The sequence below is a fragment of the Falco peregrinus genome, chromosome 6 (genome assembly GCF_023634155.1).
Source record: "Falco peregrinus isolate bFalPer1 chromosome 6, bFalPer1.pri, whole genome shotgun sequence".
Classification (NCBI taxonomy): Eukaryota; Metazoa; Chordata; class Aves; order Falconiformes; family Falconidae; genus Falco; species Falco peregrinus.
The window spans coordinates 82,937,114-82,951,735 of NC_073726.1; the positions used below are offsets into that span (position 1 = coordinate 82,937,114).

Sequence of the window (14,622 nt, forward strand, 5' to 3'; positions counted from 1 at the left end):
AAATCTGGAACTGTAGCTTTCTGTCTTCATGGTGCATACACAGCTACACTGTAGGCAGTAGATTGATGGATTTTAGAGTGTTGGGAGATGCAGCTTTTAAATAAAAGGTGACTTTTAAGCCCAGTTGTAACAGAAGCTGGTTATTCACTGTGGTGGCCTCCTGTTGCATGATTTAGTTGGAGCTGAAATCTTCAAACCTTGTTACTGTATAGTGATCAATAATGTTGAAATACATGGTTTTCACCATTTTATGTTTCAGAATAAGAGCCAAGGATTGAGTTTTGTCCGCATACATGCACCTTGGCAAGTCCTTAGTCGAGAAGCGGAATTACTTAAAATAAAAATGCCCACCAAAAAGGTAAGTATCTTCCATTGTTTAACTAGTTGCATGCCTGGAGGAGGGGGGATTAGAATGGTAGTTAAATGCACAGAAGCCTATAGAATGACTTTATTTCAAAATCAGAGCAAATGAACTGCAAGGCTTATTCTTTCACATTACTGATTATTTTGTGATGATTTAGTATTCAGAATCATATTTAAGATGGGATTTTCAAGGGGGTTCTCAAAGGCTGCAGAGGCAGCTGGCTGGCAGTCTGCAGTCAGAAGAGTGATGACAGAGTTGAATTTTAAGGAGGGCTTTGGAAGCTGAGAAGGCAGCAGCTGTTGGGATTTTCATCAAGGAACTTTCCTCAAGGTGAGATGCAGTACAGGAGATAGCATGATAGCTGGTCGTTGCCTCAAGGTTTCTCCAGTCTGGGGTGCCGAGAGACTGTTTTGGTGGCATCAACAAGTTGGAGACTTCAGACTTGCCTATTGTCATTAAAACTTTGGCTCCTATCTTCTTTAGAGTCTGCTTTCAGCAAAGTTGCTGGCAAACATTGTACATCCCAAAGTTTGTGGTCCTGCAATGTTTTAGCATGTTTGCTAACAACTCCATTGAAGTCAGTGGAACTGCCTTGCACTTTCAGTTAGTGATACTCCTCAGTTGCACTGAACATTTACTTCATTACATTGTCATTAGAATTAAAGGACAGACCAATTTTTTTTTTTTTTCCCACAGGGCTATTTTTCTTTTGTTTTTTTCATATTTCACCCAGCAAAAGCTTCAGTGTTGTTCGCATTTCATGGTGTTACTGTCACTGTCAAAAGCTTGGCCAAGCCAATCTTGCATGCTCTTACTGTGCTGTGTTTGCATCCCTGAGGAAAAAATAAAATAAAAAAAATCTGGTTACTTCTAATCAATCTTTGAAAATGAGTAGGTTTTGGACATCTGTAGCACTTCTGTCCTTTCTAGCATATTGATGGATGTGTAGGCTCTTCCTGAAATGGACCTACATATTCAACTTCTGTCTCTGAACCCTTCGCAGCTTCATTCCTTTTGTGAATTTTTAGTCCTTGTTCATTTCTCCCTCCTTCTTCCTTCATAGGAATTTTCCTCTCCTAGATTTTTGCAGATGCACTGAAGCAAATTCTACAGCATTTTAAGTGACGAATATTGCCACCACATTGTTATTGAGTTAAAGGCCTGTCCAGGAGCTGGTAGTCTCTAGTGGCTGCCCTAGTCATTCATGAACAGTTCTGCATCCTCTTCTCTCCTCTGAATAGGAGAAAAAACCTGCACAGCACATCAAAAGGCCTTAAAGACAGAATTATCTGGGGAAAAGACATCTAAAAATATTGACAGATTACATCATTTAACGACTATATATCATACATTATTTATAGCACTCTTTCCTTTAAAGCAACAGATTTCAATGAACAAATCAAGTCTGTGCACGCATGTTGAATGAGATTGTCATATAACTGACATACATTGAACAGTATGACAAATATTCAAAGAGCAAATGAATGTGCAGTCATTGATTAGGCAGCTGTGAAAAAAGCATTCAGGTTTGAACTTTTAATTTGTTTTGGTGTGTAGAAGATGAAATGAAATATGTCTACCAACAAGGAAAGCAGATCTCAAATTTCCTGAAAATTCACTCTAGAGTAATACATTTTTATATAACTTAAAAGTGATACAACATTTTTAAGAAGTTTGCTGACAATTCTTGTTGACTGCATTATTTTTCTATTACCTCAGCTGTAGAAATGGAGCACTACCAGTGCACTACCAGAAAGCAAGTGTGACAGGAAAACTATGTTCATGTCTTATGTTTTTTTGCAATTAAAGACAGTTGGGAGAGGAATTTATGACAAAAAAAACCCAACCAAAAACAAACAAAAAAACCCAAACCACAAAAATCCACTTTGGAAAACTGAAATCTTGTGTTTTGGGGATTTGGCAATACAGGCTGAAAAGTTCAGCCAGCAACCACTAAAACCAAAATTCTATTTTGGTTCAGAGAAACAAAACTTTGTTTTCAAGACACATTAGGTCTTTTCTGTGATGCTATTTTTAGTTATTCAAATGTCCAATGAAACCATAAAGAAAACATTTTCAGTGGAAAGTATTTATCCACCTCTAAACACGATGAATTAATTGCAAATTTTTTCCCCCAAAATGTTCAGTTAAATTATCTTTCAGGACAAATAACATGCAGGAAAAAGGTACTTTTCCAGCAATTTTAACTGTACATATACTTCTGGATATGACAATACACTTACTTTTGGTGAGTGAGAATGGGCAACACTCAAATATGAGAAACAAACAGGAAACGTTGGTCCATTCCCAGAGCTATGGTGGCTTGGGTATTAGTGAGACTTGGTGGAATGAGTCCCATGACTGGAGTGCTGGGATGGAGGGCTACAGTCTGCTCAGGAGCGATAGGCAGGGTGGGCGAAGCGGAAGACATGCACTGTGTCTAAGAGAGAAGTTTGACTGTACAACCCTTGCAGTCAGATATGTTATGGTTGAGAGCCTCTGTTTAGGATTAGGGGTATGGAAAACAACGCAGATGTCATTGTGGGTGTCTACTATTGGTTGCCCAGCCAGGATGATAGGACCAATGAATTATTCTACAGGCAATTAGGAGAAATTTCTGGATCAGTTAGCCTTTGTCCTTATGGGAGATTTCGACTTCCCAGACATTAACTGGGAATACCATACTGCTGTGACAAGCAAGTCTGAGAAATTCCTGAAGTGTGTTGAAGATATCTTGTCACAAGTATTCAGTGAGCCAACTAGGAAAGATGCCCCCCTAGACTTGCCGTTTGTGAACAGAGAAGGAATTGTGGGAGATGTGATGTTAGGTGGCCGTCTTGGATACGGTGATCACAAAATTGTTGAATTTAAAATTTTTAGTGTAATGAGAAAAAAGGTCAGCAGAGTTGTTACTCTAGATTTCAAGAGAGCAAATTTTAAGCTACTCAGTGAGTTAGCAGGGTCTCCTGGGAATCTGCTTTTGAGAGCTTAGGGGTTCATGAGTGCTGGTCAGTTTTTAAGAACCATCTTTTAAAAGCACAGGAGCAAGCAATTCCAGCATGTTGTAAGTCAAACAAGTGGGGCAGAAGACCAGCTTGGCTGAACAGAGAACTCCTTATGGAGCTCAAGAAGAAAAATAAATTGTATCATCTCTGGAAGCAAAGTCATGTTTCACAGGAAGATTATAGGGCTGTGGTTCACACATTCGGGGAGAGAACATGACAGGTCAAAGCTCAGCTAGAGCTGAAACTGGCCAGTTTGTTGTGTGAGACAACAAAAAGACTTTTTAATATGTGTTAACAGGAAGAGGAGGTCTAAGGAAAATGTTGGACCAACACTTGTTGAAGATGGTCACCTGAGAAATAGGGATGAATAAAAAGTGGAGACCTTCAATAATTTTTTGGCCTCAGGCTTTAATATTAATGATAGACCTTGGGTTGCCTGGTCCTCTGACTTGGAGGACCACAACTGTGGGAAAAGTATCTTTCCATTTGTGGTCACTGAATTTTTAAGGGACTATCTGTATTAGCTGAATGTTTATGAGTTCATGGGGACTTATAGGATTCATCCCAGAGTTAGAAGATGTTACAGCAGGACCCCTTTCAATCATCTCCTAAAGTCTGGAGTCTCCTCCTAAAGTTGGGAGTCTGGAGAGGTCCCCACTGACTAGAAGTTAGTCAGTGTTCTTACAGTTTACAAGAAGGGTGAGAGGTAAGACCCAGAAAACTATAGACCTGTTAGTCTGACCTCAGTACGTGGAGTAATTATCGAGATCATACCAGGTGCTACTGAAAGGCAATTAAAGGACAATGCAATCATCAGGCAGTCAATATGGTTTCACAAATGGGAAGTCCTGGCTAATATTTTATATCCTTCTATGATATTTCCTGCCCAGTAGATGATGAGAAGGTAGTAGATTTATTTTTTTCTGGATTTTAGTTTTTGATAGTGTCCTTCACAGTATCCTTCTGGACAAGTTGTCCAGCTGTGAGATGAGCAGGTACATGATGTGCTGGGTGAAGAAATGGTTGAACAGCAGGGCTCAAAGGGTTGTAGCGAGCGGGGCTACAACTGGCTGGTGACCCGTCACCAGTGGTGTTCCTCAGGGCTCAATCATATGGCCAGTTCTGTTCAATATATTTATCAACAATCTGAATGCAGGGCTTGAATTCACCATTAGCAAGTTTGCTGATGATACTAAACTGTGCTGTTCACTGTCTGGAGGGACAAGAGGCCTTGCAGAGACCTAGGTAGGCTGGAGTATTGGGCAATAATCAATGGCATGAAAATTAACAAGAACAAATGCTGGATTCTGCATCTGGTACGGAGTAGTGCCAGGCACAAACATAAATTGGGAGAGGAGTGGCTGAAGAACAGCGCTGCAGAGAGGGACCTGAGGGTGCTGGTGGATGGCAAGCTCACCATGAATTGGCAGTGTGCCCTGGCAGCCAAGAGGGCAAACCGCTTCCTGAGGTGCATCCCAGTATAACCAGCTGGTCCAAGAGCGGTGATCATCCTGCTGTATTCAGCTCTGGTGCAGCCTCACCTTGAGCACTGTGTGCAGTTCTGGGCCCCACAATAGAAGAAGGGTGTTAAGGTCCTTGAATACATCTAGACAAGGGCAACGAAGCTGGTGAAAATGCTGAAAGGAACATCCTGTGACGAGGACATAAACTCACGTTTGGTAAGATTGTCTGTGTTTCAGGAAAAAATACCTTCATATCCTTGAGAAGCTCCCTAGCACGTCACAGCAATCTGAATCAGCAAAAGCTGTGGGTGCTTGCCCTTCAAACTAAACACATAGCCATCCTCGCTTCTAATGGAATGTGATGTGCTGCCAAATCATACTAGCAATTATTATCCAGGAATAATTTATTCTGCTGGGGAAGTACAACTGGTAGCAGGTAAAGGCCCTTCCTGCTTTGTCTGCTCCCTCTATTCCCAGTTACACAGTCAAATTAATTACTCTGCCTTTCTGTCATCTCCCTGCAGCTTCTGTTGTAGTTAGTAGGGATGTTTCTTGTTATTAACAATTCTGCACTGAGTTTTCTTCTGGAAGTAGCTTGTGAAGGACAGGAACTTTTTAGTACTGAAAACCTTATGGAATCAGGTGCTTGCTGTTATGTGGAATGTATCTTCAGGGAAGGCATTTATTTTAAGTACAGATTTAAACACAGATGTACAGCAAACTCTTTCTTTTTTGGCCATTGCAGTGGATTTTTGGAAGTGCCAAGCTAATCTACAATATTTTATTTACTCAGATGTATGAAATAACAGAAGAAGGAGGGATACTCAAAAAGTTAAATGAAATATGGTGCAAATTGACTGAACCTCTGCAACCCCAGGTGCCACGACAAGAAAATACCAACATGAAAAGCCTGTCTTACCCATTTTCCAGAGAGAAAATATATTTGTGAGTACTTAAAATTGTGATAAACAATGAAGAAATATATAACTTATTATTGTAGTGGTGTCATTTTTTCTATCAATATTTCAATCAAAATTCAGAAATTCATTGAGTATTTCTGGAAATCCTGAGGAAATATCCAAGTTGACAGTTTATTCCTATGTAATATTTCCAAGTGATAAAAGCATATGTCTGCATAAAACTAAATTTATTGAAGGACAAGTAAATAGATCTAAAGTAAATGAACATGCATTGGCTCTGAGTAAAGTTTCAGTGGATTAACAGAAATCTAAGTTGCAGAGACTTTCAGTGTCAACTTCCTTCTGATGGATAAGGCATTGGAAGCAGTGCAACAAATAAAATATCCTTCTTTTTGGCTTGAATTGTAAAAATCCTACCACCAAATTTCTGATTATTAGGTTAAGGATATTACTGCCTGTTTTGGAAAAAAAAAAAAAAGCTAGTAGAAATCTGATAATATTTTTCCTCTTGATAGATTTATTATAGTAATGAAAACTTGGCTAATAATATGCTGATAAGGAATTCTTGACACCTGACCTTTCACTCAGGATAATACTGCTGGGCCCAGTGTGACATTAAACACTCCTTTTTTTCCTCATGGGTGTGTATTTGCATTTATGTCTGATAAATAAAAACCAGTAATAAATGATCCACCACATCATTTATTGTCCTGACAATTTTAATTAATACTGAATACAAGTCAAATTGATCGAGGGAAGTAAACTGGGAAGCTAATTTCACATATGATGATCTTAAGGTTTAAGGGAGTGAATAATTTCCGTGGACCAGTTATTTGAATGCAAGTGAAATGTTGACTGGTTAGTTGCCTGGAAAAGAGCAATGAACATCTGCATTACACTAGCTGAAACTTAATAATATAACCTCAGAATATTATAGTGGTGAGAGTACGTTTTAAGGAAGAAACTAGAAGGTCATAGTGTGTAAATAACAGGAAGCTTTTCTTACCCAAAAGGTATTTTACATTAGTTAATACTTTTGCGTTTTTATGTCCACCATCATTGTCATCCAGGTATAAAGCTGAATGACTAGGTCTTAAATAGCTCAGTCTATTATGCTGCTCTATTTCATCTATATTCCCTTTAAACATCTGTTTTTCTTACTTGCTGTGGTTTCTAAATGAATTCTAAATCAGAATCTTGCATGTTATCTTACTTATAACTACCATGTCTAAAAACATAACTGATTTTTCTTTTCTCTCAATGTTTTAGGTATAACATTAAAGACAAAGACACCTTTTTTGATAATGCTACCCGCAGTCGAATAGTAAGTGAACAAAAGTTCATTTTCATATCATTACTTGTGCTGAATGGTATTTGCTTTAATAGTGAGTGTTGGTAACTACTTTGCTGATTTCATTGGTTTACACATTTCTGTGTTCCTGGAAAACACTAAGCACTCATAAGTATGTAAGAAATACTCTTCTGGAGCTGCCCAGTGGTCCAGGAGTAGGAGATGTTATGTAGAGAAACACAGCTACTGATTCATCTCCATTGTTCAAAGCTGCTATTAAGCCAAACTTCCTAATCTTTAGCTAGATTTTATTTCATAAAAGGACCTCCTCTACAATCCTACAGTAACTTAGCTTCAGCAGTTTTTGGTGAGAAACCTGGTGCCGTGTTCCTGAGATTCTGCTAGATCTCCAGCGAGTTGGTGAGGCAAGATTTCTCATTACATAGGCAATGCCAACTCCTCCCTAACATGCTATATTCACCCATACATGGGTTTCATAGATGTAGCATATTTACTGATCACTTCATGTGCATCTTGATGTTATACTTCCAAACGTGAAAGCTAATGTGGTTTTACTAAGTCATTTTTTAATGTGATTTTCTTTGATGTAAAATTCTCATTTTAACTGAAGTCCTTATATTTCAAATAGTTTTATAAAGGATGTGACACAGCAGGATTTAACCTACAAAAGTTAGGGCAGGTAAACCACTAGTAAGACTTGCCATAGCATTTTTAAGTGTTAACTAGTTCCTCAAGTCATGCATTTATATATGAGTGAAACGTATGATTTAAATGTATGTGCAAATGCATGCTTCCAAAGCCTCTTCTTTTAAAGTTTTGTTTTATTGCTAGCTCCGTGATGAAAATAATGCTAATTTGTGTGTTATATGACTGTTCTTTTCTATAGGTACATGAAATTTTGAAGCGCACACCTACAAAGGCCAGAAACAGCATGGGTAAGAAAGGAGGGAGGATAATGGTATATGTTGTTTTGAAAGGGATTGTTTAGGTATTTTACAGATTATTTTTCTAGCAGAACACAAAAGTATGCTGGCATATTTTCACAAAAAGTAGAGATTGAAATCAATGCATTTTCTGAGGAATAAAATCAGACTTTCTGGTCCATGATTTGAATAGGACATGGTAATGGAAGCTTGCTTTCCATTTCTACAGGTGCAGGATTTGGCACATAACTTGCATTTCATGAGTTATTATAAAATTGGATTTGATCATTATATGGTCTACTTTTGAAAATTCAGATGTCAGCTAGTATATGTTGTATTATTTCTACCAAGAACATAGTTTTCTTGCCATTTCAATAGAATAATACATTTTTGCAGGTTATTTTTATCACTGCAGCTTTAAAAACTATGTCCATGAATTGCATAGTGAAATATATGACTTAATGAAGACTGTCTTGAAAATACCGTATGATACTTTTGGGGTAACCCTGAAATATTTGGAGCTTTTGTTTTCTTGAGGTTCAGAACATATACAAGTGTACTTATTCTCTTTTCTCTACTCTTTTTCTTTCATCCAATGTGATATCATGGCACGTATTTCTCCAGTGGTGAAGAAGTGATAGTGCTCCTTGTCTGGCATGTTTTCTGGAAGTCCTTCTGTAAGCTTGGCCACTTATGTGCAGATCACAGCATCCTAGGGTAATGTGCCTGCAAAGAATAAGTGTGCTGTAGCAACAGATTCCTGCACAGCCTTGGTGTAACTTTTTGCAGTGAAGCTGCAGTAGCAGACTTCTTTGGTACAGCATCTGGAGTGGAAAATAGATTAATTTAAGTTTCCCTGAAATAGTGGCAATTTTTTAAAATCAAAGTATATATATATATATATATATATATATATAAACCAACCAACCAACCAAAATACTTACTCTTTTTCAATCAGAAATACTTGGTTTTGTCAGTACAAACATTTAAATTTATGATTATTACACTGTTTCCTTTAAAAAACTGAAAAGATAGTTGAGAAAACGTCAGGCACTCTTCATTTCTAAAACGTTGTTCACTTGGTGTCTGTTCACTGTTTGCTCTGTGTTGTTCTGTTTTGATCAGCTCAAAAAACTCTAGTGGGGCAGTAGAGATGAATGCTGTCTTGCTGGGTTGCTCCAGCTGGCATCCAGGGAACTCTCTCGGTGACTGGGGAGACCATGCTTTCCCTGGGAGCTGCGGAGCCTGTGCAGGTACATGTCTCCAGAGTGCAGGATTTTAGACAAAAGGCAGTGTAAGGTACATAAAACAAGAAGCCTGAAGTACAGCAGGGTCACTAGGCCTGTTGAGATAAAAAACAGCCCCCAGAACTGACACTTTTCCAGGGGATCCAGACTGACTGTGTAGAACCTGTTGAAGCTCTTAAGACTTTGCAAGCTGTTGGGCTGAGAAAAAGCTTGAAAGAAGCAATAAGGAATTTGTCCTACAAGGACACAGTAGGAAGAAAAACAGCACTTTCCTAAGGATTTTTTTTTTTTTTTTTTGCCTCTTACTTAAAGTTTTCTCTATTTTAATAGCTTGTTCTGGTTTATGAGTGTAATGCAAGCCACCATTAGAGATAAATCACTAGTAGTGATTTTTCAGGCATTTTTTTTTTTTTTTTTTTACTCTAAGGTGAAAATACAGGCTAATCCACTTCAAGCTCAAGTCAGCTCAAGATCCCATTGGATATGAAGCATTTTAATCCTCCTGTCCTTCCCATCTTCCTGGCCCATAGCCAAAACACAATTATGCATTGCATTTGACCTACATTCATTAATTGTTTTGGACTTCTGAGATCCTCCCCCCAAAGTCTTATGCTTCATATGTCACTAAGGTTTTCCCATCTCACTGGTCTGAAGACTTAGAATGACTCACCATGAATGGTTTAAAAGATTTCTTTAAACGTCTTTGGTTTACCGTGTTGGGTTTTTTTGTGTTTTTTTTTTTTCTTTTCTTCATTATTTCATTGCTTATTGTGCATAAGAGGTAGGACAGTGATGTTGGAAGTACTTATAGCAGTCTTTGGTTTTCATAAACTTATGCTTCATAAAATAATAACAACACTTGAAACGCATTTGCTGGTTGGTATTTACATCTGAGCGAGGTTGAATCTGATGCCACTTCTATGACATTATACAAGGAATGCATATTTTCCTCTAGCATAACTCTGAACCATTGCAAACTTTCCAAACATGGAATGGTTTTGGTGGAAGACTTGACATCATCCAAACATGAAGATTTCCTGATTCTATTAATGCATGTAGTGATAAGGGTATTTGCCTTTATACGAAGGAAGAAATTTATTGGTAATTTCTATCTAGCATCTCTGACCAGAGGTTTTTTTTTTTTTTTTTTCCCAATCATTTCAGAATGATAGTTGTGCAATCTGAGTATGGAATTTTTTTTCATCCCCAAAGACAAGCTAGCTGGTTACTTTTACTGGCCATTGAAAGCAAAGAGATCTGGAATAAACTACTAATCCTAGCTTTAATTGTCATCTTATGGAGTGTTTGTTTTCACCTGCAGAGATTGACGACAGAATGGCTATGAAGTCATGGGTCTTGAAAGTCAGTAGTGGCCTTGTGTACATCTACAGGTGCTGTAGTCATTAGCTGGGGATTTGGTTGCTAAATCCCTTGTAGCACGTGGTCACTTGGATAGTGCCATGTCCCTGTATCTTCCTGTACCTTTGACTAGGCTTCCTCTTTGCAATCTTCAGGACTCAGCAGTTTTTGTCCTGGTGCATCCAGCTTTCCAGTGTAACCATGAATTTGGTGAGCACAAACTGATCTAACCCCCGCAAACAGGAGTTGTTTCAAATTCAAAAGGCTGGCCTTATATATTGATATGAGGAAGGGTAGAAAACAAAGCACTTGGTTCAGTGAAAATGAGACCTGATCTGATATTAGTCAATAGATAGTAAGAGTTACTTCAATCACAAACTTCTGTCAAAGTGGTTTTTTTTGTTTTGTTTGGGTCTGTCACTGGGGATACATGGTTCTGATCATTGTCAAGCTTCAAGAAGGACTTCCCAGGTACTTTCCTCCTCAGACACGTGCCTCTTTGCTATCAGGATGAGAAAGTGGTTAAAACAATCTTTGTATCGTACTGGTTTGCTCAAGAAAAAACATCATATGGAAATGAGCCTTTCGGTGGCAACATGTTTTCCATAGCCAGGTACTTCTAGGTTGGTATATACTCATCTTGACATGATTTTGAATGTTTTAAGTAATGCAGCTCAGTTCCCTCTGTAATGTCATGAAGTGAAATCTGTAGTAATGTTTTCTATTTAACTGTGCTCACCTATTAACCATCTTTTTTTTTTTTTTTTTTCTTTTAGGTATTGGCACATTAATAGCAAACAATGTTTATGATGCAGCATACCCACTTCATGATGTATGTATATACTACTGAAGGTCTAGTTTTCTGTATCATTTAGATGTGCATAGACATTAATGTTTATTGCCTGTGACAATGAAAATATATTTTAAGTTCTAAATATAGTCTATTTCTAATATGAAAACACTTACATAAGTACATTTAAAGTTGTGACCTAAAAGTAAAATAAACAATGTAGGAACAGCTGAGCAATCTTTTATTGGATTTTATAGTTTTTTACATCAGTTATTAAATTATTTTTGTTCTCTAGGGTGAATATGAAGGCCAAAATGGTGACATGAATGACAGAAAGGTAAAATAAATTGCAAAATTAATTTCATATTACTTTTAATGTGGTAGATATGAATTAATGTTCTAAATGCTATTGTAAAGCATTAGCCAGTGTTCAGTCAAGTAAATGTTTTTTTACAAATGTGTATATTTTTTGCATTACTTTTTTCCTCTACTTCTGCATATAAAATTCTTTTAACAAGACTTTTTTTAAAGTCTTCTTCTGAAGTATTTCAGCAAATTTAATTTGATATTTACATCTTGAAATGCTCCAAGTTTTGTTGCATAGACAAGATTTTTTCAACCTGTCCAGAAGCAAATGTTTTTGAATAACTTATATAATTATTTTTTTCTGTAACCAGATAGTACTACAGAACAATGGTTACTAGACTAAAACATAGTTGCATTTTTCATTTGATTGTGCATTCAGTTGAATTTAATTAAATTTCTAAAACTCTGCCTCCAATTATTTTGTAAATAAAAAGTTTCTAGCTATCAAGACTTTTGAAAATATATCACCTACTATCTGCACAAGATAAATGGATGCATAATCAAACACTGTGAATTCAGATTTATTTAATACATATGCTTACTATTAGAAATGAGCCAAGCCATTTAATTACTGTAATTCATTAAGATCCATTCAATATTGTTCTCTTTGCTCATCTTTTTCCTTTATATACAAACAATAGGATAGGAAATGAAGAAAGGGAAAATTGTGGGGAGGGAAAGAGGGGGAAGGAAGAATGAAGAAAAAGAGAATGTTTGGAAGCCTAAATTATTTACTATACTAGAAATTAAATTGAATATATTCTTGGTGACTTGTAAATTATTTCATAGATGTGTTTAACTCTATGGTGGTATTATATGTTGGTATGTGCCATCTGTTGCTTGAAGGAGAGGTAAGAAAATGCAATTAATTTGGCAAAACACAGTGTAGTTCTCAAGAGTGTAATTGCTACAGATGATTATTTGATGATTTAAAATGAAGACTGAGTTCATAGGTCATACAAATAAATCTGATTTTTCAAGTGCTGGGTTTGTAAAAATTTGAAAATGTAATCTTTGTAGTTTTAGGCAAATAGTGTCAACATTCAGCCACTAGATGTCTTCATGTGCCATGTACAATCTAATTTATTATATGAACTGCGGTAAGCAAATGAGGCAAAGCTGGAAAATGAACTATGAAGAAACTTGTATATTTATGTCGGTTATTATGAACTTTCTGTTCATGAAGAAATTGTATACTCTGCACTTGCAGAATTTTCTCTGAATAAGTAATTGTGATACAGTAATAGACTCTGAAAGTCAGCTACATAGTTTACTTACTTACAAGGCTAGCAAAATTTTTAAAGAAAAGTAAATGAACATTAATCAGTGAGGGAGGGGATATTGGGTACTGTGAAATAGGGGGAAGAGGGCCTAAAAGGTCTAGTGTCTGGAAAAATATTCACCCTACTAGTTGTATTTTGTGCTGCCTTCTTTTTATTCTGCCTATTAGGTTCAGTTATGAAGTGTTAAGTATTAAAAACATAAAAGGTTCTTTCCAGAAATACTTCATTGATTATTCACATATGTCTCTGCTGCCCAGCCATTGAATCTGCTGTAGTATTTCTATGCATAACATCATCTGTTTTCTATCTGAATCTAATAGTCTCAGTGTTTAATTTCCTGAAAAGCCCCGATCAGGTTTAAAAGAAAGGGGGGCATTTTTGAGTTGGTTTTGTTGTTGTTTTTTTTTTTTTTTTTCCTCTGCCCCCTTTTATTTTGTCCATTTTAACTTATCCGTATCTCCCATTTCAATTGTCTGCTGTATAAGCCCAAGCAATGATGAATGGAGCCTTTCTGGGTACATATGCCAATAAGGAAGCACAAGTAATGAAGGTTTATGTACCAGTTCATAATATAAAGGTTAATCCTTGTTAACTCTCTTCAGGATTTCCTTGGAGAAATGCACAGTGAAACAATACTTTTGCCACATCCTATGAGAATAAGAAATCTGCAGGCAATGAAACCCACTCTTTTCCTAAGACTGTTGATTGGAGTAAAGGAATTTCCCTGTTTTAGTGTGACTTCTGCTCTAGAAAAAGATCTTTTTAAGAAAGCTGTTGCACAGCAGCATGGTATTAATTTGCCAGGAGTATAAACACTGACTGGGTCTTCTTTAAGCTTCTAGCCCACTGGCAACTTGTAACCTTTTGTTGCTAGCAATATGTTTGACATTGAGAAATACATAAGGGCTTTGTTACCTATCTGGGAAATACACTGTTGTCATTATATAGTACAACATCCCTAGAATATTAGAAGCAGATTGGAAAGTGTTATTTTAAACTTACAGAAAGTACTGCTTTTAAATGAAGCTGATAAAATACAATAAACTATATTACAAAACTCTTCCTAGAATTCCTTTCAATTTAATAAATATCATGAAAGGAAGCACATTCCAGCTTCCAGATTAAGCTTAATCTTGTAAAATTGCAGTGCTGAGACTGAGGTTTAGTGTGGGCAACACACGTGAATGGAAAATATTCATGCCATAAACTCACCTTCAGTGCTATGGCTTTTGGAACCAGAGTAACCAGTGTGATTCTGTAGTCTGACATATTGCCATAGCAGCCTGTCCCTGAACTGAGTGCAATTTTAGAAAGAGCTGTCTTCTGCTTTTCAGATTCTATTCTGTAGCTACATTCAAAACAGCCTTTAAGTAATTTTAAGGATAATAGCTTTAACTGTCTTGGTTTGTATATTTCAGAATGTGTTTATTAGTACAATTATTTATGGAAATAAATGAAATTGTAGCTAATGCTGTGAGACAATGTAAAGGGGTGATTTTGAATAGGTAACCACAAGCATTCATATGAAAATATCAATATGGCAGCCAGGGAGATCCTCTTCAACTGCTGTTGAAGCCAAATAAATTCAAA

The 14,622-nt window shown here is 36.8% G+C and overlaps 1 protein-coding gene across 2 annotated transcripts in view; it reads left to right on the top strand.

Annotated features, from left to right (window-relative positions):
- ANO2 (anoctamin 2) overlaps positions 1 to 14,622 on the top strand; it is a 192,198-nt gene that overhangs the window by 38,779 nt on the left and 138,797 nt on the right. For both annotated transcript variants that reach the window (XM_027782912.2, XM_055809275.1), the window contains 6 exons: positions 260 to 358; positions 5,626 to 5,777; positions 7,022 to 7,076; positions 7,951 to 7,999; positions 11,370 to 11,425; positions 11,679 to 11,720. In XM_027782912.2, the coding sequence (XP_027638713.2) occupies positions 260 to 358; positions 5,626 to 5,777; positions 7,022 to 7,076; positions 7,951 to 7,999; positions 11,370 to 11,425; positions 11,679 to 11,720 (453 nt within the window). The remainder of the gene's footprint in view (positions 1 to 259; positions 359 to 5,625; positions 5,778 to 7,021; positions 7,077 to 7,950; positions 8,000 to 11,369; positions 11,426 to 11,678; positions 11,721 to 14,622) is intronic.